This window comes from Dermacentor albipictus, chromosome 2, assembly GCF_038994185.2.
Source record: "Dermacentor albipictus isolate Rhodes 1998 colony chromosome 2, USDA_Dalb.pri_finalv2, whole genome shotgun sequence".
Lineage (NCBI taxonomy): Eukaryota > Metazoa > Arthropoda > Arachnida > Ixodida > Ixodidae > Dermacentor > Dermacentor albipictus.
In genome coordinates, this window is record NC_091822.1 from 19,815,694 (window position 1) to 19,839,819 (window position 24,126).

General features: G+C 49.9%; 1 protein-coding gene across 3 annotated transcripts in view; it reads right to left on the reverse strand.

Annotated features, from left to right (window-relative positions):
* Positions 1–24,126, reverse strand: part of SerT (Serotonin transporter) — a 515,765-nt gene that overhangs the window by 265,254 nt on the left and 226,385 nt on the right. For all 3 annotated transcript variants that reach the window (XM_070533507.1, XM_070533506.1, XM_070533508.1), the window contains exon 7: positions 22,130–22,254. In XM_070533507.1, coding sequence (XP_070389608.1) covers positions 22,130–22,254 — 125 coding nt within the window. The remainder of the gene's footprint in view (positions 1–22,129; positions 22,255–24,126) is intronic.

Sequence of the window (24,126 nt, forward strand, 5' to 3'; positions counted from 1 at the left end):
ATGGCAAACAGTTGCTGCCAGGCGCTCCGGAGCCAAATCGGCGCCCGTCGAGCGAGTTGGTGCCATTTCTACCGGCGCTAAGCCAAATGACAACGCGACCGCAAAGGGTCACCGAGACCGCAGCAGCGCTAAAGCCAAAATTATTCGGGGTGGAAGGATGCCTCCGTTGCCCAAAGAAGACGCGAAGATCATCGTCAGGCCGAAGGGAGGTCTGAACATCAGCAAGGTGGGGCCGACAGTTGTGGCCGAGGCCATATGGAACGCAGTCGGTTTCGACCAGGCGAAGCGGGACTCGGACACGATGTGCCCGAATTTCCAACAAAACATCATGGTCATCAGCACCCCCAGCAGAGAAAATGCGACCCTCTACGTCAGGGTCGAGTGCATCGCTGTTGGCGGCCAGCAGCACGAGGTGAATGCGTACGAGGCAGCGCCCAACTCTACGTGCAAAGGCGTCATCCGCGGCATCGCACCGAGTGAAGGCCCGGAGGAGCTCGATCGCAAGATTGTCAACTCGAAGAACCCGCTGGCCTTGGGAGCCAAACGAATCAAGAACACGGGCACCGTGGTTGTGGTCTTCGACGGCTACAAGGTGCCAAACTACGTGTCGTACGGTGGAACACTTGTCAGGTGTGCATTATATAGGAAGCAAGTGGAGGTGTGCTACGCCTGTGGCCGCCTCGGGCATCGAGCGGACGTCTGCCCCTCGCCGGACGAAACTACGTGCAGGGGATGCGGCATCGCCAACCCAGACGAACAACACAAGTGCGACCCCAAATGCAGGCTGTGCGGAGGCCGACACTTCACCGCTGCCAAGGAATGCAAGCAGAGGTACCAGACGCCGTACCTCGTCAGACGCAGGCGCGGGGACCGATCCCGAGCCAATAGAAGCAAGTCTCCGGCCCTCGCCATGGGCGAACGACAACTCCCGGCCGCCGCCGGTCGCTCCGCGGCTCGCGGGAGCTCTAGATCCAGGAGCCCCTCTCCGCCTTCCGGACGCCGTTCCAGGTCCAGGGGAAGATCCCGGTCCAGGGGCAGATCCATGTCCAGGGGCAGATCCGGAAGCCGCTCCAGGAGCCGCTCTGTCTCGAGGGCCCGGTATGAGTCCAGTGCCGGCCAGCAGAGGAAGAGGAAGTCGACGCTATCGTGGGCAGATATGGTTGCTGGCGGCGCCCACGCGAGATCCTACCGGGGCCCACGCGACCCGCTTCCAGAGCAATCCAGGGACGCCGAGGTAGCGCGCCTTATGAAGGAAAACGCGGACTTAAAAGAAATGATCAGAAAGATGGCTAGTGAAATGATAGAGATAAAGAAATTGGTAATCAGTCAGAGTGCTACATCCAACGCGTCGGCGCCGACCGCCACAGAAGCACCAGTTCCGGCCTGCGACTCGGCCGGCGCCGCCAAGCGTAGGGCAGTTTCCAGTAAGGACGATTCAGACTCGCAAACTTATGAGATCAAAGGCATGCTGGCTACGCTCACTAAGAGTGTGCAGCAGTTACAACAAGGCTTAGCACAGGTGCAAGTCGCCCTTGGAGACCCGCGGAGAGGCCTAGGCGCGCTGGCCGATCGCATGGACGCCCTCGAGCGTCTGGTGATATCGAATTATAATACGTCCGTAACTCCGATGCAGGTTGTTGTTCCGAACGCGTCGGGGACTCAGATCAGGGCTACGAGCACATCGGCACGTAAGAGTGGGGGGAACTGCTTGCGTGCACCTGTGCTTACAGCGGGTACCCCGGACACTTTATCTAATCATGGATAGTTCCAAAGAGGAGTTCAAAATTTGGCAGTGGAACTGCAGGGGTTACTCCAATAAGAGGGCTCCTTTGCAGCAATATTTAAGATCGCTACCTAACAAACCACAAGTAATAGCATTACAGGAAACCCTCGTCTCTGCCGCATCCCTGTCTGGTTATCGTGCCGTCTCCGTGCAGGGCGAAGGTCGGGGAGTGTGCACGTTAATTGACAGGAGGCTTACACACTTGTCTCACGACCTGAAGCTGGCGAGTTGCAAGGTCGAATACGTCATGTCGGAGGTTCTGCTCAACACGAGACAACGCAACCAGCGAAGAAACAGCGTGTTTATTCTCAACATCTACAGCAATCCTAGGCACTCGCAACAGCAGTTCAAAACGATACTCAAGAAGTCCGTCGACCTGGCCGGCACCCATCCCTTGGTCGTCGTCGGAGATTTCAACGCACCGTACGACGTGTGGGGGTACGTCTACGACACAAGCAAGGGCCGGGGTCTGTGGCAGAACGCCAACGAAATGGACCTCACGCTCATCACGGACAAGGCGTTCCCCACCCGAATCGGCAACTCGGTGAGCCGGGACACCACCCCCGATCTGGCGTTCGTGAAGAACGTCGAGGGAGCCGAGTGGAGCAACACCGCAATAAATTTTGGCAGCGACCATTATGTGCTCGAGACCCGCTTCGAAGTCACCCGAAGTAAATCCAGGGGATTCACTGTCACGGACTGGGACCTTTTTCGCAAGCTCCACGGCAACGACAGCGCACCCGTCCCCAAAGACCTGGAAGATTGGTGCGAGCGAATCAAGAGTGACGCCGAGTCATCCACTAAGAAGATCGTCAGCGACCTGGAGGTAGAAAAGATGGACAGTAGGCTGGCCCATCTGATCGAGGCCAAGCAGGCGCTGCTTCTAAGATGGAAGGGACAAAGGTTTAACCGAAGATTGAGGAAAAAGATCTCCGAGCTTAATAAGGCCATCGAAGATCACTGTCGGACCCTCGGCAAGCAGCAATGGGACGAGGTCTGTGACTCGATAGACGGGCAGATGCGTAACGGCAAGTCCTGGGGCATGCTCAAACATCTCCTCGACGAGGGCAGCACCAGATCCAGTCAGAGACACACGCTCGCCAGAGCCCTGCACGAAGCTACCACATCCTGTTCCGGGGACGAGCTGGTTGCCAAGCTCATGGAGAAATACCTTCCCATAAAGCGTGGAAACGAGGAAGACCGGTTTACTGACTACCTCGGCCCAAGCCGTCCGGAATTGGACGAAGACTTTACCGTGGGGGAAATTAGGCAAGCCATTTTCGCGCTCAAGGGGAAGTGTGCGCCAGGTGCCGACAGAATCACCAACAAGATGCTGCGGAACCTTGACGACGGTTCGATCGCATACCTCACCGAGAAGATCAACGAGACCTGGAAAAACGGCAGCGTCCCAGAGCAATGGAAGACCGCTAACGTCGTCCTGATCCCCAAACCCGGCAAGGCTCCGAACGTGGACAACCTCCGACCGATCTCTCTCACCTCCTGCGTTGGGAAAGTGGCGGAGCATGTCGTCCTCAACAGACTAAACAGATATCTCGAAGAGAACAACATCTATACTCACAACATGATTGGCTTTCGTGCCGGCCTCTCGTCGCAGGACGCCATGAAGATGATCAAACATCAAATCATCGACGGCAGTACCAGAGACACCAGGGCCCTGCTCGGACTCGACCTCGAGAAAGCCTTTGACAACGTTCTCCACGAATACATTCTGGCCTCCGTGGCAGACCTCGAGCTGGGCCCCAGACTATATAACTACGTTCGTTTGTTCCTGACGGGGAGGAAAGCGAAGCTGCGGATCGGCGACTTTGTCTCCGACGAGTTGCTCCTGGGCCCACGGGGCACGCCGCAAGGCTCGGTCATTTCTCCTGCACTCTTCAACATCTGCATGATCGGCCTCTCGAGGAATCTGGCCCAAGTTGAAGGTATCAAACACACCATCTACGCAGACGACATCACCATCTGGTGCACCGGCGGTAGCGAAGGGCAAGTGGAAAGCGCCATGCAAGAGGCGGTAGACGTCACGGAGCAGTACCTGCTACCCACCGGACTCAGATGCTCCCCGACCAAATCTGAGCTTCTCCTTTATAGAAAAGAAAAAGGGTGCAGACCCAAGGGCTGGAAACCGGTCTCGGAAAGTGACATTCACCTGTTCACTCGGAGCGGTGACCCGATACCCCGGGTCGACACCATCAGAGTCCTGGGTATGTTTATAGAATCACGCGGTGGCAACGGCACTGCGTTACGCAAGATAATTGCGAAAACAGACAATGCTTTTCGCCTTGTCCGAAGGGTCACGAACAGACATCGTGGCCTCAAGGAGGGCAACCTGCTTCGGCTCATCAACGCCTTTGTGCTGTGTCACTTCACCTACACGGTGGCCATGCACAACTGGCTCAGAGCCGAGCGGGAAAAGCTTAATGCCCTCATTAGAAAATTCTTCAAGAGAGCCCTCGGGCTGCCCGTCCGAACGCATACAGAGGACCTCCTTCGGCTCGGCATACACAACACCATGGAGGAGATAGCCGAGGCTCAGGAACGGGCCCAGCTAACTCGGCTGTCCACCACGCCGGCCGGCAGGCGTATCCTCGAGGAGCTCGGACTCGCACCAACCAAGAACTTGGCTGAAGACACCCAAATTCCCAGAGAAATAGGGGAGAAGATCGTGGTCGCCCCTTTGCCCCGCAACGTTCATCCCGTTCACAACGCAGGTCGTCGCAAGGCAAGAGCATTGAATATGCTAAAGCAAGTAAACAGAGACAAAATCACAGCAAGCTTCGTGGACGCAGCTGCATACCGAGACGGCAAGGCTTTTGCGGTTTCCGTCGTTGACACGCTGGGTAAAGTTATCAACTGTGCTTCCGTCCGGACGACGAACCCAGAGGTGGCCGAGCAAGTGGCCATTGCACTCGCCATGCAAGATGGTCGGAGAGACAGGGTGTATAGCGATTCGAAAGCCGCCATCAGGGCATTCCAGAAAGGCCGGGTACCCCGGCAGGTAGTTCAAATTCTGAAAGGCGCCAAACACGGCCACACCTCCATGCACTCGATTTTTTGGTTCCCTGCACACGTCGGGGCGATTGAGGGAGTTCCTCTGAACCTCAACGAGTCTGCCCACGAGGCTGCGCGTGGCTTTACCGACCGCGCTGCCCTCGGGTCGGGCGACTCTCTCCCCGGACACCGAGACGCTCCTCTCACACACAACGAAATAACTAAATTCTTCTACTTAGAGAGAAGGGTTTTCCCCCCGCCTCACTCCAAGTTAAGCAAGCCGCAGGCGGTCACACTAAGACTTCTGCAAACGAACTCGTACCCAAAACCGGCGTCCCTTAATAGCATATATCCAGAGATTTATACCAATTGTTCTTGCGTGACTTGTGGCGAGGTAGCTACGTTGCCTCATATGCTCTGGGAGTGCGGGTCGCTGGGCCCGAAGTTCACCAAGGAAGAGTGGGACGCCCTCCTGCGAAGTCCCGTCTTTGAGGATCAAATCCTGGCCGTCCAGCGCGCCCGCGATCGGGCCGGCAGACTAGATCTGTCAGTCCCGTCGTGGGATTAGCCAGGTGCGCGTTTTATCGCGCTTTGCTGGACCAAATAAAAGTTTATTCACTCACTCACTCACTCACTTCTTTGTCGGAGGGAAGAACATCAAATGAGAGGTGCAATACTGATTTTCTATGTAGTAGTCCGTTATGAACGTGCTTCTCTAGTTGTGTCAAACATAGCTATCTGTGCGCAAAGCATTGGACAAGTTACCATATGTATGTCTGACACATAAAAAATCTTTTCCGTTGAACTTTCTGAGCTCCAAATGTGAAATGCATGCTGTTTTAAGCTACTAATAGCGCATATATATATATATATATATATATATATATATATATATATATATATATATATATATACACAGTGAAGTAGACGCGCGTATGAAGCGGTTTATTGACGTTTCGGCCGGGGTCCGGCCTTCATCATTCTGATGAAGGCCGGACCCCGGCCGAAACGTCAATAAACCGCTTCATACGCGCGTCTACTTCACTGTGAATATTTACCCGGACCCAGAACTGCTTTTTTTCTGGTATATATATATATATATATATATACATGTAAATGCACATGTACATGTAAATACATGTAAATATCCCATGCATATATTCTTTTTTGGAACTATTTTTTTCTTTTTTTCGCACCATAGCTGGACCACAAAGCTGCCGGAACGGGCCGTGCCTTGTATATTTGTACTGTGACACTGTGTTTCTTTCTACAAGTTGCCGTTCTTCTGTCTTCCTTCTGGGCCCCTTCTCTATTGTGCCCCCCGCCACCCGCTCCCTCTACAACGGCAGCCCACGCACTGGAGCTGCGGAGCGACCGCTTTCTCCCTCCTTGCCTCGGGTGCACGGGAACCTAGCTGCCTAAAGGCGCGCTCACACTAGCGGGAAAGCGCACAACGCAGGACGTTTCCCGCACGCCGCTTCCCGCACAGACCGGTTTTTCTCCCGCAGACAGGCTGCTCTGCCGTCCCGCAGAGCGATGGGTCCTGTACCTATTTTTGCCGTGCCGCTGTCGAGAACAGCCAATGGGGGCCGACCGTGAACCGTGACGTCGGTCCCTGTTCAGTGACCCCGTCAGCGGAGGCAGGAGGCTGCGCGCGTGCTGCGGGACACTCGGCTGTTGCTCGGCGCGCTGTCCTGTGTGTTCCTGCCTCGAGGGTCCTCCCTCAACGCCTCCTCTCTCTACATCCCAAGAACCGCAGCGAGAAAACGCGCGCAGTGTGATCGTCATTCCGAGCAGCTGCGACGCAGCGGCGTCGTTTACGCTGTGCCGCTGCGGGAAGTCTCCCGCTAGTGTGAGCGCGCCTTAACCGAACTTCCCGCCCCCCTCCCTCTCCGTCTTACGTCTCCCTCCTCCTGTGTGCTTTTTTCTTTTTCTTTCCGTTTTCTTTCTTTATTCCTTTTTTTTCCCTCACTGACCGCCTTGCTCTACATACATGTGACTCCGCCTTCCTCTTGCCCTGCATAGCTGCCAAAGGCCGCTGTAAATCTGCCAAGGCGCCGAAAATCAATCACTGTCACAACTGTTCCTCTCGGTTTGATGTATGTAAGAACGACCGGGTACCCGGTCTGGTGTCTTCCCTACCACGGCCGAACTGCCACATTTTGTAAACCCTGACGAAGATCGGTCCACCGATCGAAACTGTCGAAATTAAATACTTGTTCTGTTTGCCTTGTAGCACCACTCAAGTTCTTTACGTTTGAAAGTAGCCTGAAGAATCCCTCTTTGCCTACTATATATATATATATATATATATATATATATATATATATATATATATATATATATATATATATATATATATATATATATATATTGAAATACTACGGTTGAGACGACGCTTTATTCCAAGAAGGAAAAATGGCGCCGACGCAAAAACGAACACGAGCCGATGATTGATGATGACTTTGTACAGATGAAGATGAAGTCCGCATAAATGCTTACACTAATTTCCCCCGTGGACGGAAGCGGCCAGCCTGGCCGCACATTAGACAGTGGAACGGATATGAAAGGGCTTCAGGCGAGAAACGTGCACGATCTCTGTTCCGCGGCAGCGTCGGTCGGTTGGGGACTCAACAGGTGTAACGCGATAGTTCACCGGCGAGGTCTGCTCGATGACTTTGTAGGGGCCAAGATATCGAGACTCAAGCTTCTCACATAAACCGGGTGTTCGCGCAGGGGTCCATAGGAGCACATCGTCACCAGGGCGGTAGGAAACGGCGCGATGGGAGGCATCGTACCGATGTTTGCGATCGTCTTGGCTGGCTGCAGTGTTCATACGGGCGCGACGACGACATTGGGCAAGACGAGACACAAACTGGTCGCAAATGAATGGTGAAGCATTGACGGGGCCAGAGAAGAAAGAAACGTCGAGTGATGAGGTTGGGTGGCGGCCGTATACTAAGAAAAACGGAGAGTATCCGGTGGTCCGTTGAACAGACGTGTTGTACGCAAATGTTACAAATGGGAGAATCGCATCCCAGTTACGATGATCAGGTTGAATATACATGGATAGCATGTCACACAGCGTGCGATGAAATCGCTCTGTTAGGCCGTTGGTTTGAGGGTGGTAGCTAGACGTTGTCTTGTGCACGGTGTTGGACGCTTGCAGAACTTGATTAAGAGTGCTTGAAAGGAATGCCTTGCCTCGGTCGCTCAAAAGAACGTGAGGCGCCCCGTGACGTAAGTAGACAGCCTGCAAGAAGAAGGCCGCTACTTCTGAGGCAGCTCCTGAGCGTATTGAGGCTGTTTCAGCCTACCGGGTCAAATGCTCAACAGCAGTGACGATCCATCGGTTGCCGTCTGGAGTAGGTGGGAGTGGCCCGAAAAGGTCAATGCCGACGACAGAGAAGGGTTGTGCTGGACAAGGAAGTGGTTGTAGGGTCCCGACCGGAGCAGTAGTAGGTCGCTTACGGTGTTGGCAAAGCGTGCACGAGGCAACATATTTAGCTATGCTCGTCGAAAGGCCTGGCCAATAGAATCGGCTGCGTATGCGCTCGTGTGTTTTGTTGTAACCCAAGTGGCCTGACGTCGGGTCATCGTGCGAGGCCTGCAGAACTGCAGCGCGAAGAGAGCGCGGTAGAACGGGAACCCATCGATGGCCTTCTGGGTGAAAAATGTACCGGTAGAGCACGTCGTCTTCAAACTTGAACAGTTTGAGTTGTTTCCGTAGCCTGGCATTGGGAGGAGATGAAACACCGCTAAGGCAATTGATGATACTATGGCAATAGGAATCGGCGCGCTGGTGAGTGGAAAGCACTGAAAGGCGGTTTGGTGAAGTCAAGGAAGAAATCGGTGTAAGAGACGAAGCGTCCTCCGTGCGGCCAATTTGACAAGGTGATGTGATGTGCCCCGATGATGGTGGTAATGGGCATCGTGAAAGAGCATCGGCATCTTGGTGCTTCCGTCCGGACTTATATATGACATTGAAATCATATGCTTGCAATCGGAGTATCCAGCGGCCAAGGCGCCCGGACAAGTTTTTGATCGTCGACAACCAACATAGGGCATGGTGGTCGGTCACAACCGTGAAATGTCGACCGTGGAGGTATGGACGAAATTTCTGAATGGACCAGACAACAGCCAAACACTCTTGTTCGGTTATCGAGTACTTCTTTTCCGCGGAAGTGAGAGTGCGGCTTGCATATGCAACAACCTTTTCGCAAAATTCGTGGTCGCGCTGCAGCAGTACGGCACCAATTCCGTGACCGCTGGCGTCAGTATGCACTAATGTGGGCGCCTTGTCATCAAAATGACAAAGAACAGGTGGGGATGTTAGTGCGCGCTTGAGTTCTTGGAACGCGGCTTCACACTGATCGTTCCAATCGAAGGAACTGGAACTAGCAAGGAGCTTGTGGAGGGGCGAGGCAATGCTGGCAAAGTTCCGGATAAAACGTCGAAAGTATGAGGCGAGTCCAATGAAGCTGCGCAGTTCTTTTGCACGAAGTGGACGTGGAAAGTTGAGCACCGCGGAAATTTTATCCGGATCGGGCTGGATGCCGGCTTTGCTAACGAGATGACCCAGGACTTTAATCGTTGTGCTAGCGAAACGGCACTTCCTCGTGTTTAGTTGAAGTCCGGCATTAGAAAGGCATGTGAGCACTTCATCTAAGCGTTGCAGATGGTCAGTGAAAGTCGAGGAAACCACGTCGATGTCGTCGAGGTAACATAGACAAGTTTTCCACTTGAGGCCGCGAAGAACCGTGTCGATCATTCTTTCAAATGTGGCGGGAGCATTGCATAGACCGAAAGGCATTACATTAAACTCATAAAGACCATCCGGAGTAGAAAAGGCGGTCTTTTCTTTGTCCGCTTCGTGCATTGGGATTTGCCAATATCCGGAGCGAAGATCAAGGCTGGAGAAATATTGCGCGCCTTGCAACGAATCAAGGGCGTCATCGATACGGGGCATCGGATATACATTCTTACGGGTGATCTTGTTTAGCGCACGGTAGTCAACACAAAATCGTACCGATCCATCCTTCTTCTGCACCAAAACGACGGGTGATGACCAAGCACTGGCGGAGGGACGTATGACGTTTCTTTTCAGCATATCGGCGACGTTCTCCTCGATGATTTTGCGTTCGGCCAAAGAGACTCGGTAGGGACGACGGCGTACAATAGTCTGGCCCTCGGTGTCGATACGATGGAAGGCAACGGAAGTTTGTCCGAGGGACGAAGTATCCATATCGAAGGAGGCCTGGTGCTTCGTAAGCAATTTTAGCAACGCTTCATGTTGAGCAGCAGTAAGGTCAGGGCTTATCACGGAAGTAAGGGCAGATGAAGCAGATTTGTCCTGTTGAGGAAGAGCTGGCGAGGCGGCAAGAGGAAGCAGGGAGACTGGTTGGGTATCCACATAACAGGTCACTGCGGAGCCTTGAGGTAGGAGGATTGTCTCAGAGGTCGCATTTAAAGCGATGATTAAGGCAGAGCTTTCTTTGAACCGCACCATGCAGGAAGCGAAGACAATCCCACGGGCAAGACAGCGACCGTAAGGAGTGATGAACACGTCGCCATTGGTGATGTCCGTAGAAGAGATACTTATGACTTGCTCGTGGCCGGGAGGCAGTACAGAATCGGCAGCAGTGAGAAAGCGCAGTCTTGGCTCATCGGTACTCCCGCCGCAATGAACTGTCTCGCTCATATGGACTACACGTTGACGGCAAGAGATTAAAGCGGACGCTGACGAGAGAAAGTCCCAACCCAAAATTAGTTCATGAGCGCACGGGAATAAAATCGCGAACTTAATGTGATGACAGATACCATCAATGAAGACGCGTGCTGTACATTGGGCTGATGGTCGAATTATTGCTCCATTAGCCCCAATCAGGGATGATCCAGTATAAGGCGTCTTCACTTTCCGCAGACGAGAGCACAGGTCGGCACGCATAACAGATATAGTAGCTCCCGTGTCAATCAGAGCTAACAAAGGCACACCCTCTACAGACACCAATAACATGTTCGAAGGACATGTTACAAGGACATATATATATATATATATATATATATATGTATATTTCACCTGCACCACAAAGAGCTTATGTGGTGGTGGTGGTGAAAACTTTATTGAAAATGCCCGGCGATTTGGGTGGGGTGGGGCCATAAGCACCCCAGCCTAGGTGACGGCCTCGAGTCCTTGGACCCGGGCGGCTTCCTCGGCGTGCCGGACGGCCCACAGTTGATCGGCGAGGTCGTGGCTGAGCAGGGCCGCCTCCCAACGCGCCCCTCGGTTCGAGACTGCCATTTCTATCCCGTTCGTCGGAGTCTCCTGCTGCTGGCTACCGGCGCATGCCCACAGCATGTGCTGCAGCGTCGCTCTGGCTCCGCACGCTTTACAGTCGTCGGACGGATATATGTCGGGGTAGCAGAGGTGAAGGATCACCGGGTTAGGATATGTGTGTGTCTGCAATTGCCTCCAGGCAACCGCCTGTTTCTTGTTTAGGTTGGCGTGCGGTGGTGGGTATTTACATCTGTTCAATCTGTAGTGTTGCGTGATGTCTCTGATGTGACAAAAAAATATCCACACCATAGTGTTATGTTGCTTTCCATGGTGTCTTCAGTTTACCTAACACAGTTTTGAATTTACAGGTTGCTTCAAATGTTTATAGCTAAAAGCTACAGAAAACTACTTGTATTGCGACTGCGAGGTCACATTACAAGCATTTATGTGGTATCCTTCTTGTCCATTGATGTGGGCTTGCCCTATAAATGTAGGATGTCACACCTGCAAAGCTGAGCATCCACCCCTACATTTCAAACGATTTTTTGAATGCTCAGCAGTTATGCTTATAAGCACATTCTGACAGTGAATCTGCACCACCTTAATTTCAGCACAATGTAAAGGGATGTTTGTGCATAGCCAAGCTGTTGTAGCGTGCGTGCAGGAATACAGCATTGTCCAGTGGCGTAACAGAGAGCTAGTAAACAAAACGGCTGATAATACTAAGCTGAGTCATATGTATGAGCATTATATTATCTAATTCACATGCAAAGCTGCTTTCAGTGTACTGAATAACCACAGCTTTGATTTGCCAAGTTATATTACTGCACCCACACAGTGCGGAACAGTCTGTACAATGGTGAGCCATGCGCCAATTAATGAAGGATTATTTGTGATCTGTGGATTAAATAGTAGACGTCAATGCACACGCAATTCACCATTATGTGTTTTTTTTTTCTGGAAAAATTTTACATGTGGCACAGAGGCTGAGCCATTGCGGCCTCTTACTACAAATTTCTGTGCTGTCACAGTGCTAATGGGGGTATCATTAATTTGGCTACCCTAATAGCGAATAGATATGGAGCACAATGATGTTCCAGTTTTACGCAGAACACCTTGTGCTTTATTCCCAAAACTGAGCCCCAAGAAATATTCGCTGTTTGTTATGCAATAAAAAGTGGCAATGAATGTTTCATCACATTTTGCGCGGCACTGTCTTCCGCCACATGAGCCTTCATTTCGTTGTCATGTGCATGTTGTCATGTGCAACTACTAACTACATCAAACTTTTCACACCAAGAGAGGTTGCTGATCTTACTGCTAAGCTAAGCCACTTGATAATCTTGGTTTGGTTTGCTTTCAAATAAATGCAAGTAGTGGCCAGCTGTTCATGTTATGCTATGCATTTTTTCATTTTCCTAAAATATGGCTGTGCATCAGCTAGCTAGGTTGTTCCTACATAAATACATAAACAACACGCAGCCCACGTCCAACCAACTCAAATACCATGAGTAGAGCTTGCAATATTTCATGTATCATGTGCATCCTATGCGACCTTATTTTTTGTGTAGAGCAATCAAAATAGAACACGCATGTATGATGCTGGCAGTATCAAACAGTCTCAAGTCGATCATCCTTGTTAGCTGCCATAGGTGAGAGAGGGAGTATGCCTGTCATGGCAGTGCTTAATTTTCTGCACTTTAGTAATGTTTTGTACATTGCTGATATGTTAAATCAGGTATGTCTAAGTAGTAAGGTGGCAACAGATTGGTCTCCTAGGCTGGCAAGAAAGAATATAATTATTCGATTTCACTCAAAATAGGTTCTCTTATCACCAATATAGATTACTTGCTTTCAAATAAATACTCTTTTTGGAAACATCTCGTGAGTATATATCTGCATAAGGTCACCGCTATACATACATATTGATTTTGTGCCAGTCATAATTAATTGTACACTCACTGCTTAACCTTCAATTCCTTTCTAGATGAACTTAAACACTTATGCACAACTCTTTTGCATACAGTCAGAACTTCATTTATCGCGGAGCACATCATTCAAGGTTATATTTTGTTTGGAAAGTTTATAAGCAGCCAGTATTACATTTTTAATATGCATGTTTGATGTTTCATCTTTGGTGGCTTTATGTATGTAAAAAAAGCAAAGGCCATTTTATGCATCCAAGTGCTTTAGGCACTCTCTTAAATTGGCAGAGTGAAAGAAAAAAAAGCATGAGCAAGCAAATGCAAGCATGCCAGAAAGCTGTACTCGCAGCCTCACATGCGTGGTCAGTTGTAGAGATGGGTGCCTTGGCGACCTATGCAGCTCTATTCCGCGACAGATGTGCGTGTGTTTCGCATTCTTGCAGGCTGTCCCTAGCACTACAGAAACTGCGCCATCGCGCCAAACAGCGGGATTTCGGACGAATGCTTCCGGCTGCAATATCATTCTCGCGTGAGGTAGAACGCAGCACGTTGGATAATTCGAGAGGTTTTGCTCAACCAGCCAAGGCAGCGGGCACTCAAAGTAATCGTCCGAGAATGTGCCGCATGCTGCCGACATGATGCGATTGCAATACCTATTTAAAACGTGGCTCAGATAAGATGTATGTGCAGTGTTTTGAAGAAGGATGACGGTTACAGTGCAACACATCCGGCTGCAGAACAGGATGTGGTAGCCTAGAGTCGCATTTTCACAGTAACGCGAAAGATTGAAATCACATCTGCAAAAATGTGCCAGTGTCGTCTGCTGCAGCGCCTCCTTACGTAAAGGAGGTGATGTATGCTGTCAAAAGTAGTTGCCAACCTTGAACACCTTTGCTCCACCGAACGATCGCCAGCTGTCAACAGGCCGCGACGCTCAATAGCGTGCGTTCCACTCGTGAGGATTGAGCGTGCACTGGGTTTTGCGACATCACTGGATTTTGCGACATCACCCGCCCTTTGGGTGTCCGCACGCGGGCGGACAAGGGCGGAATGGGCGGGCGGATTGACCATGTTTGGTCCCTTAGCGGAATGCGCTATCGGTACAGCATCCGTAGTTGCGATGACTCGGTTTACTGAACCATCCGAAGTCTGTACTTTGTACAAGGGGTGCCCCAAGCGACGCAGTATCCATGCGGCCAGCAACTTCGGAGCACAAGAGAAGTTCCGCACATACAGCGGGTCACCGTGTAGAAACTCCGTCGCCGATGACGGCTTGGTATATCCAGGGCATTTCACGTCAGGGTGCAGTCTCAAAAAGACAGAACGGATGCTCCTGCCCATTATGCAAAATAGAAGTGAGGCGTGCAGACAGCACACAAGAGTAGAGAAGTGGACAATACGAACGCCACGAACAACACGAACGCGGCGTTCGTGTTGTCCACTTCTATACTCTTGTGTCCTGTCTGCACGCCTCACTTCTATTTTGCATAATGAATCCTTACCAACTAGCTCAGCTTTCTGTCGTTCTAAGCTCCTGCCCAGCATGAGTTCTGCTGCCATCCTCCCGGTTTCCGGGTGGCGCGTGGAGTGCTGCTTGAATAAAAAACGAGAAACATTACACGCCGCTATGCCCTGGTTCGGCTTTCGGAGCGTAAACTTTAACTCGCGAACCATTCCCTCAGCCCTTGCGTTGCTTGCGGGAATGTATGGCGCTGTGCACATGCAGTGCACGCCATTTTTGTTCAAGAAAGATTGAATTTCGTTGCTCGAGAAGGCTGTGCCGTTATCAGAAACAACTAACTCCGGCATCTATATGAAAAAAAACATTCTTGGCAGTTTTTGGATCACAGCTGAGGAGAGAAGTGATGGCATTATCTCGAGCTCGGCCCAGTTTTATTGCGCGTCCACGACAAAAAGAAAGAAAACGCCCTTAACCGGCACTGCAACATCTATGTGAATTCTGCCCCATGGGCATTCGGGCATCGTCGAGAAATGCACAGGCGTTGTAGATTCGCTTTGCCTGTACTCTAGACATACTTAGCAATGACGCACGAAATCTTCAATCTGGACATCGATCTTCGACCACCACACATATCGCCTTGCCAGAGCTTTCATGGCCGTTTACGGTGCTTTGCATGCAGAATGGCGAGGACATTTTCTCTCATTTCTTGTGGCAGTATGACATTGTTACCGCACAGAAGACAGTCACGGTGGAAAGACAACTCTTCGCTCCTCACCTGACATGCGACATATTCTGGGGGCACACATTGTCATGGCCAGACAGTTGCGAACCATTTCTTCACAATGGACAGCCGAGGATCACGCAGAGGGACTGATGCGACGTCTGCTGCGCTCACAGGAGGGCACTCCTCTGCTTCCAACAAAAGGACGTTGCTAGGAGGCTTGCTGTCCCTAGTGTGACCGGGTATCGGTAGCCTGCTCAGACAGTCAGCGTTTCCGTGGTCTTGCGTCCTTCCATACTTCAGTTTGTATTCGTAAGGAGATAACAACGAAGACCACCGCAACATGCGCCGTGACAAAACAACGGGAACCTGCTTGTCTCGTTAAAAGATGTCGAGTAGTGGCTTATATACTGTCAAGATGCAGAATTATAGCCCGCAGAGGTACTGGTGAAGTTGACGGATGCCGTAGACAATAGCTGGAGCCTCGCGGTCAATCTGAGCGTTATTAAATTATTTTGCGCATAAGCAATAGGTTGCTCGCGTCCTTGAGCATCGCTGTGAGCTTATACGGCTCCCATACCCACGGGTGATGCGTCACAACACAGGGTTAGGGGGCATCAGGGTTGAAATTCAAAAAAAGTGACTCGGACGTCAGCAACGCCTTTATTCTATCGAAAGCTAGTTGCTGTTCTTAGCCCCACTTCCACGTGCTGTCGCTATTCAGTAGGCCTGTAGAGCACTTCGGAAACTTCAGACTGACCCTTTAGGAAGCGATTGTAGAAATTCACCATACCTAGAAAACGTTGGAGCTCCTTCTTGGTCTTTGGTGCAGGTGCTTTGTGAATCGCCTCGACTTTAGTCTTTGATGGGTAGATGCCATTTCCGTCTATCTAGTGTCCCAAGCACTCCAGGCTCTCTTTGAAAAACTGACAGTTGGCGCATTGAATACGCAGTCTCGATTTTGACTGTTGATTGACAACCTCAGTGCGGACATTGTGGTGCTTCTCTGCCGTTTCGCTGCCCACAAGGATGTCATGAAGGTATGTCGCCACCTGGCATAAACCTTCAAGCACTGTATAAATTGCCCTTTTAAATAATCCGGGTGCCGCCGACTCACCAAACGACAAAAGTCGCACATTGTACAAGCCCTTTACTGTATTTATCGTGAGCACTTCTGATGAAGCGTCATCAACTGCAAGTTGCTGGTACGCTTGCGTCAAGTCCATTTTAGAACAAATACGGCCTTTCACAACTTTCCGAAAGGTTCCTTGCTAGTAGGTAAATGATAAACGATGTTTCTTACACTCGGTATACTGTACTTCGATAATCGCCGCATATTCTTAATCACCTATCTATTTTACGGGCGTTGACCACAGCGGTAGCCCATTCGCAGTACCCCGTCGGTTTCAGAACACCTTGACGTTCGGGTTTTTTCAGTTCCGTCATGACGTCATTCTTGAGTGCGAACGGAATGCTGCGGCATTTTAGAAACTTGGGCCGGGCGTCGTGTTTCAGCTCGATGTGTAGTGGCGGCAGGGCGGTGCATAGGAACGTTTCGCCGAAAACATCCGGAACCTTTTTGTTAACGGCTTCTGTGTTTTTTTCGACGCTGTGAAGCTCAGTGATATTTATGTTCGAGCCCTCGAACCAATCACGACCCAAAAGCGTGCTACCTTCGTTTCTTACAACGACTATCGGCAGCTGGAAGTCTTTGCTCTTTGAAGCTGACCGGAAGTTTGGCTTTTCCTACGACGTCCAATCCTACCTTAGTCCAAGTTACGAGCCTGGTGTCTGCTTCTTCAATCCTAATGTGCCTTGCCACTTTCTGCATCGATTATCGTCGACTGAACAAGATCAGGAAGAAGGTTGTATAATCCTACCCATGGATAGGCGACGCATTGGATCGGCTATGCAACCCTAAATGCTTCTCGTCGATAGATCTTAAGCCTTGCTACTGGCAAACACACGTCAACGAGAGAAATCGCGAAAGCACCGCCTTCATAGCGCCAGATGGCCTCAAGGCCAAGGTTATGCCATTTGGACTATGCTCCGCGCCTGCAACTTTACAGCGTGTGACGGAACCGGTTTTAGCAGGATTGATATGGCAGACCTCTCTTGTTTATTCGGATGATGTTTCGTCTTCGCCGGAAATTTCGATGATCACTTTAGGCGGCTTGAGACAGTAATAGAATGACCAAATCATCAGGGCTCACTTTGAAGCCGGAAAAGTGCCACTTCGCTTACGATGAGCTTCTGTTCCAAGGTCACGCCATCAGCAAATCTTGAGACCGCCCCAACCCGCAGGAGACCGCTGCTATACCATAGTTGCAGTAGCCCATCGACAAGAAAGCAGTGCGTCGATTTGTGGCTTGTCTGCCTGCTGCAGGCACTTAGTCAAGGACTTTGTCACGCACCGCTGAGCCGCTGACACATCTGACTATATGCAATGTCGAGTTTATGTGGGGAAATGCTGCAGGCCGACGCATTTCAAGAACTCAAACGACGTATGCAGTCGCAAGTCATACGCACTTCGACGAGGACGCCTACACGAAAATCCACACTGACGCCACTAGCCTAGGCCTCGGTATTGTTCTAGTCCAGAGGAAAGATAGACCTGAACGGGTGATATCTTATGCTAGCCGGTCGCTGTCAAAAGCAGAAGGCAATTATTCTACGACTGAAAAGAAATACCTCGCCATCATTAGGGCTACAGCTAAATTCCACTCATACCTATATGGCAGGCCATCCAAAGTAGTCAGCGACCATCACGCGTTGTGTTGGACAGCTGACCTAAAGGACCCATCAGAACGACTCGCGCGGTGGAGCCTCGGACTTCAAGGATATGACGTCATGGTAATCTACAAGTCCGGACTAAAACACTCTCACGCAGACTGGCTATCACGCGCCCCCATCGATCCCGCCCACCTCGCAAGACGACGAGGACACCAACGCCTTCCTTAGAACAATACGCACGGAAGACTTCACTAACAACATCGAACAGACCCGGAGCTCAAAGGCTTCGTCGAATATTTGGAAGGGAACACCGACGTTGCCCCTAGGGATCTTAAGCGCGGATTGTCTTCGCTCACGTTACAAAACAACCTGCACGTGAAGAACTTCTCACCAGTCCGCACCAACTACCTTCTTGTTCTTTCGTCAGCGTTGCGTCCAGAAGTACTACACGCCCCACATGACAATCCAACCGCTGGGCACCTCAAATTCTCCCGGGCGCTGTCGAGGATACGGGAAAGGTACTACTGGCCGTGTCTGACCGCCAACGTCACCCGTTACGTCAAGACATGCCGAGACTGTCGGCGACGCAAGACACCGCTCGCAAGGCCAGCAGACTTGGTCAGTGATGCCAGCCGATCGAACCTCCTTGCCGACCATTTCAGCAGATCGCGATGGATTCGTTGGGACCATTTCCGACATCAACTTCCGGGAATAAATGTATCGTATGTGTGACGGACTACCTCCCGCGCTTCACTGAACCGAAATCTCTGCTGAAAGGTAGCGCAGTCGAAGTGGCGAGTTTCTTCGTCGAGAACATCCTGCTGCGAAATAGCGCCCCAGAAATCTTCATCACCGACAGAGGAACGGCCTTGATAGTAGAGCTCACCCAAGCTATTCTACTGTAGAGCCAGACAAGACACAGAAAAAAAACTGTCTGCATTCAAAAGACGAATGGTCGGACGGAGCGCCTGAAAAAGACCCTCGCCGGCATGCTAGCAATGTACGTCGACGTCGAGCACAAAACGTGGGACGCGGTGCTGCCGTACTTAACCTTTGTTTATAGCACGGTGGTGCAAGCAACAACATAGATCACGCAGTTCAAGCTGGTTTACGGCAGGAACCCGACGAATACTCTCGATGCCATGCTACCGCACTTCTACGACGAAGAGAGTCCTGACGTCGCCACCCATCTCCAGCACGCCGAAGAAACCCGACAGCTCGCCCACCTGCGAATCAAGAACCAGCAGCGTACCGACAGCCGACACTTGCAACCTCTGACGACGCTACGTCGAGTACCAGCCTAGTGACCGTGTTTGACTTTGCACCCCATTACATCAAAGAGGGCTCAGTGAGAAATTATTCTGACGCTATTCCGGACCTACAATATCATCCGACGTATTGGCGAAGTGGACTATGAGGTCGTGCCAGAAGGCATTTCGCATTCACAGCGGCGCCGCGCACGATCTGCAGTGGTGCGCGTGGTGCGTCTTAAGCCATTTTGCGCACGCTGACGAACTTCCTTAGTTTCTTTCTTTGCTACGGGTGTTTTGTTTATTTCTTTCGTTTGTTTGCAGCATCCGGTTTATGCTTTTTAAGAGGGGAGTATTGACACGTGTACATGTTAATCTTTATCGGGTGACCCCGTTTCATTGCCTAACAAATGTTATCGCTCAGCGCAGGACGCGCCTGCATGTATAGGAAACTTCTGGAATGTTATCGATGTTTTTATACGCTATCTGTCAACGAACTTTGTGTAATCTGATTGCATGCATGCGCGACGCGAATGGTGTAGAACTTTGTGGAAGACACGCGGGTCCCAGCGATTACTCTGGAACATTCGACCATTGATGTGATGTATAAAACCGACGTGCTTGACCCGCTGATCAGATTTTGAACATAGCGCGCTGTGTCCGTCGTCATATATATATATATATATATATATATATATATATATATATATATATATATATATATATATATATATATATATATATATATATATATATATATATATATATATATATATATATATATATATAAACAAATCGGAGGAACGGAGGTTTACCGAGAGGCCTGATCATTATTAGTCATATCATAAGAAGCTAAGTAACACTGACGCCAAGGACAACATAGAGGGAATTACTTGTGCTTAATAAATGAAACAAAGAAATGATAAAGAATGGAAATGAAAGTTGGTCAAAAAACAACTTGCCGCAGGTGGGGAACAATCCCACAACCGTAGCATCGAAGGTAGTGGGAAGGTTGCAGCCCTAGCACTGCAAGTGTACCCGCATTGGTGGCGCAGCAGCTATGGCGTTGCACAGCTAACCCCGAAGGCACGGGTTCGAATCCGGGCCACGACGGCCATGTTTTGATGAAGGCGAACTGCAGAAACACCCGTGTACCAGCATGCACGTCAAGCAATTCAAGGTGGTAGAAATTAATACCGCATGCCTCATAATCATATTGTGCTTTCGGCACGAGAAACTACAGAATTTATTTCCAATACGCATGTGCCTATCCGCATTTATATGAGGCACTAGCAAAAAATGCTGCTCGCTGAGGCGGTGATGCCATGATTGTAAACTGGTCCGAAAGCATTCCTGTTACCTTATCTACTCTACCCAAGCTGTTCAAGGTTCATCTAGGCAGTGTTCCAGTTATGGCGCTCATTGAAGACGGAGCACAGGTCGCAGGCGTTCATATACGGCGCCCGAAAGGATGCCTCGCTGGATGAGGAACTACGACGACCGCGTAGAGTCCACGGACCATGAGCGCAGAGCACATTAGCTGTGCTTGAAATTCAAATGCTCCAAATGACGAAGCAAAGGGTGATGGAAAGTGGACGAAAAGATAAAATGCATCCACATTATTTTCTAGATTTTGCTTTTGACCACAGCTAAGTTCACCTTGGCTTTTCTTGCCTTCATTGTCCAGTGGCTTTACGTAGTCATGATTTTGAAAAAAAATGATCGTCTTATTAATTAGCGCCTGTGTGTGGCACGTCTTCATTTCGTCCTTGTCTTTTCACGCGTTATAAGCCTCATGATTGTCTCGGTCTCCGCTCCTCTCGTTCACACACGAAAGCACAGGTCCAGTTCTATGTTTGGTCACCATCCCTGTAAGTAATGGCGGTTACCAGACCAGTGTTGCCATGCTGAAGAGGCGTCTTTCTTCTCAGCCTTTATTTTCTGTCGGCACACAACACCCTTATTGCGTGTGCTTGAGTTTCCTGCTGATGATTTTGATGCCCGCAGTCCGCTGTGGCTTCTCGCCCCAAGCTTGTCGCGTTTGGGCTTGCACCTTCAGTTCCATATGGCAATCACATTAGATAAAAAAAAAGAACTCCGATGTCGTACTCAAGCACTCAGTCGTTGTTACGATCAGAGACGAAGCCATCCGCGAAAATTAGGTTGGCCGTCCCACGCTGAACTGCACTATCAACACGGTTACCGCTAACGACTGCCAATTTCGCACGTGTAAAATTTGACGCCCTTCCATGCACTTCAAGTTACTTGACAAGTCTCGCATACCACAGCGGCAAATTTGATAACATCCCCAGGACAACACCCTTATTGCGTGTGCTTGAGTTTCCTGCTGATGATTTTGATGCCCGCAGTCCGCTGTGGCTTCTCGCTCCAAGCTTGTCGCGTTTGGGCTTGCACCTTCAGTTCGATATGGCAATCACATTAGATAAAAAAAAAGAACTCCGATGTCGTACTCAAGCACTCAGTCGTTGTTACGATCAGAGACGAAGCCATCCGCGAAAATTAGGTTGGCCGTCCCATGCTGAACTGCACTATCAACACGGTTACCGCTAACGACTGCCAATTTCGTACGTGTAAAATTTGACGCCCCTCCATGCACTTCAAGTTACTTGACAAGTCTCGCATACCACAGCGGCAAATTTGATAACATCCCCAGGACCAACACTAGTGAATGCTCTCCGTAGCCTCGGGGTCGCTTTTCAATACTTTGTTAAAAACGACAGCCACTGCTGTAAATATTTAGTAACACAAATAGTCCAATTGGTGATTTGCAAGTATTTTGTCAGGATGTTTATTCTGCTCACGTGTCTCAAAAGCCTCATCAATTTTTGCAGCTGCTCCACCAGTTTAGGTGAACAAATTATTCATATGCTAATGCACTTTCTTACGTTAAATCCTCCACCAAACCTCACAATACGGCATTGTAGATCAACTTTTGTCTGGCTACTTACCATCGGTAGCCACGTCGGCGATGTCTTTTTGCAGCACGTGAGCCATGTACCCGAGCACAGAAAATATGACGAACCCAGCAAGGAAGCTCGTGAGGCAGTTGATAATGCTTGTCAGAAGGGCATCCCTGAAAATAATTACAGCTTTAACGTAAATGTCTGACAGCAGTTGTGTTTCTTTATTGTGAGAAACAATGGTCAACATTTTGTCAAGTGAGTGCCTTTTCGGGTTTTTGATAGCGAACTTCACTCATTTCCAAGAGAGGGAGGAAATAAGGCATGTTAAGCCGCACCCAACCTGCCGAGGACGACACGCCAGAACACAGGGGGAGAGCTCTGTTTACCATCTGGAAGTTCATTCCTACAGACGTACCACTACATATAAACAAACTTGAAAGAGAAAAAACTCTACAACTCTTCTAAAACAATATGTTCACGAATTAGGTATAAAACATATTTCTTCGTACACAGAAAAGCTGCGCCTTGCTGATGAGCCTGCTTACGAGTTGTGCAGCGTGGAATGGTTGCCTTGATGTACATATGTGGTAATTGCAATGTCAGCAAACGCTAAATCAGTGACGCAAGAGGCGCCAATAGTCGGCAGAGCTCGCGTGATAGAGATCCTCGAAGTGTAGTTTCATTTCACTTCATTCGTTTTAGATTTAGCCCGATTGTCCTTAACAGTTGCAATTTCTAGTAATTGTATTCCCCCTGTGGAACACACCCCAAACGAGGCATGTTTTGTGATGCCACGTTTCCCATCTCATGCTGTGGTCCTCCTTTGCATATATTCAGAAAATCATTTTTATCTCCTTTTTTAACCGCTTGTTTCTAGACTGCTAGTATTGTTTTGCATGCAGAGTTGTGACAAAATTTTGTGTTTGTCGTATACAAATATTTGGTTTCGCCTCTGCCAAAGCGGCATTATCATGTAGAGACCGCGTCTAGCCTTTTGTGGCTCCTATCTGTACCGCCGAATTTTGTTCCTGAAAAGTACAATATGGGTGTAATAAAGCAAACGAATTAATGAATGTGGGTTGCCACGAGTGAAGTGTGGCAAGCCTCGTTTTGTGCTGCACCAACTATATTCATTTCCTGCCTCTTCTATTTGCGTCGCGCCTATCATTCAGCCTACCTTTATTGTGGGCTGTTGCGCGCGCGTACATTTTTAAGCGCAGCAGTTATTGCAGCACCTTTGCGAAGGCTCACACATCACTACAACAGTCTATAGGTTATTGTGGCGACGTCTTAGAAATGTCCAGTTAGCCACTAACGAATTTTTGACGTTGCCTTTCTCCTCTACGGCAGTCGTGCCGTATTTATACATGATTTGCACCAGCTCCCGATGTAGCGTACAAGACAACAGCAAGAAATGTCCGTCGAACACATAAACGAATCAATGCTTTAAATACGCCCATTGCATTTCATGCAACAGTGGTAGGCTTGGGCCCTGAGATGGACGTCTTTAAGATGGAGTCAGGAAAACCGACGCGGAAAATTGATTTTTAAAGTCGTGCCTAGCAGAGGTCGCCAGAAGCAATGTGGTTTCCACGGTAATCGTAGAAAGCTTGCCAGAAAACTGACACCGCGCGTGGTCACCTGTGCAGGATAATCCAGATCATCGAGTGCGTTCGATGCGCCATTGAAGTCTCGGAGAAAAGTCGCAGTGAGGTTGCTTAGAAAGAACATGCCAAAGCTATCGGCCATCGGCATTAGAAATGCCACATCAAAATGGCGTCGTGACGCTTCAAGACACTGGAAGTAGCCGGTGAATGACTTTTCAATGGAACCACTTTGTTACTCGGAAGGCATGTCGAGGAGGTAAAAAAAAATACCACTCGGGATGACTGTCCACGTTAATTCCATTCGGACTCAATCAATGTAGTGACACGCCGCTGTGACACCACCGAAGCCTGTCAGGCATGAGGCTTCCACTGCAGCTGGGCTCGCATCTCTCGCCTCGCCCATGATGAGGCTGCGGTGGTGCCCTTTGTAAAGAG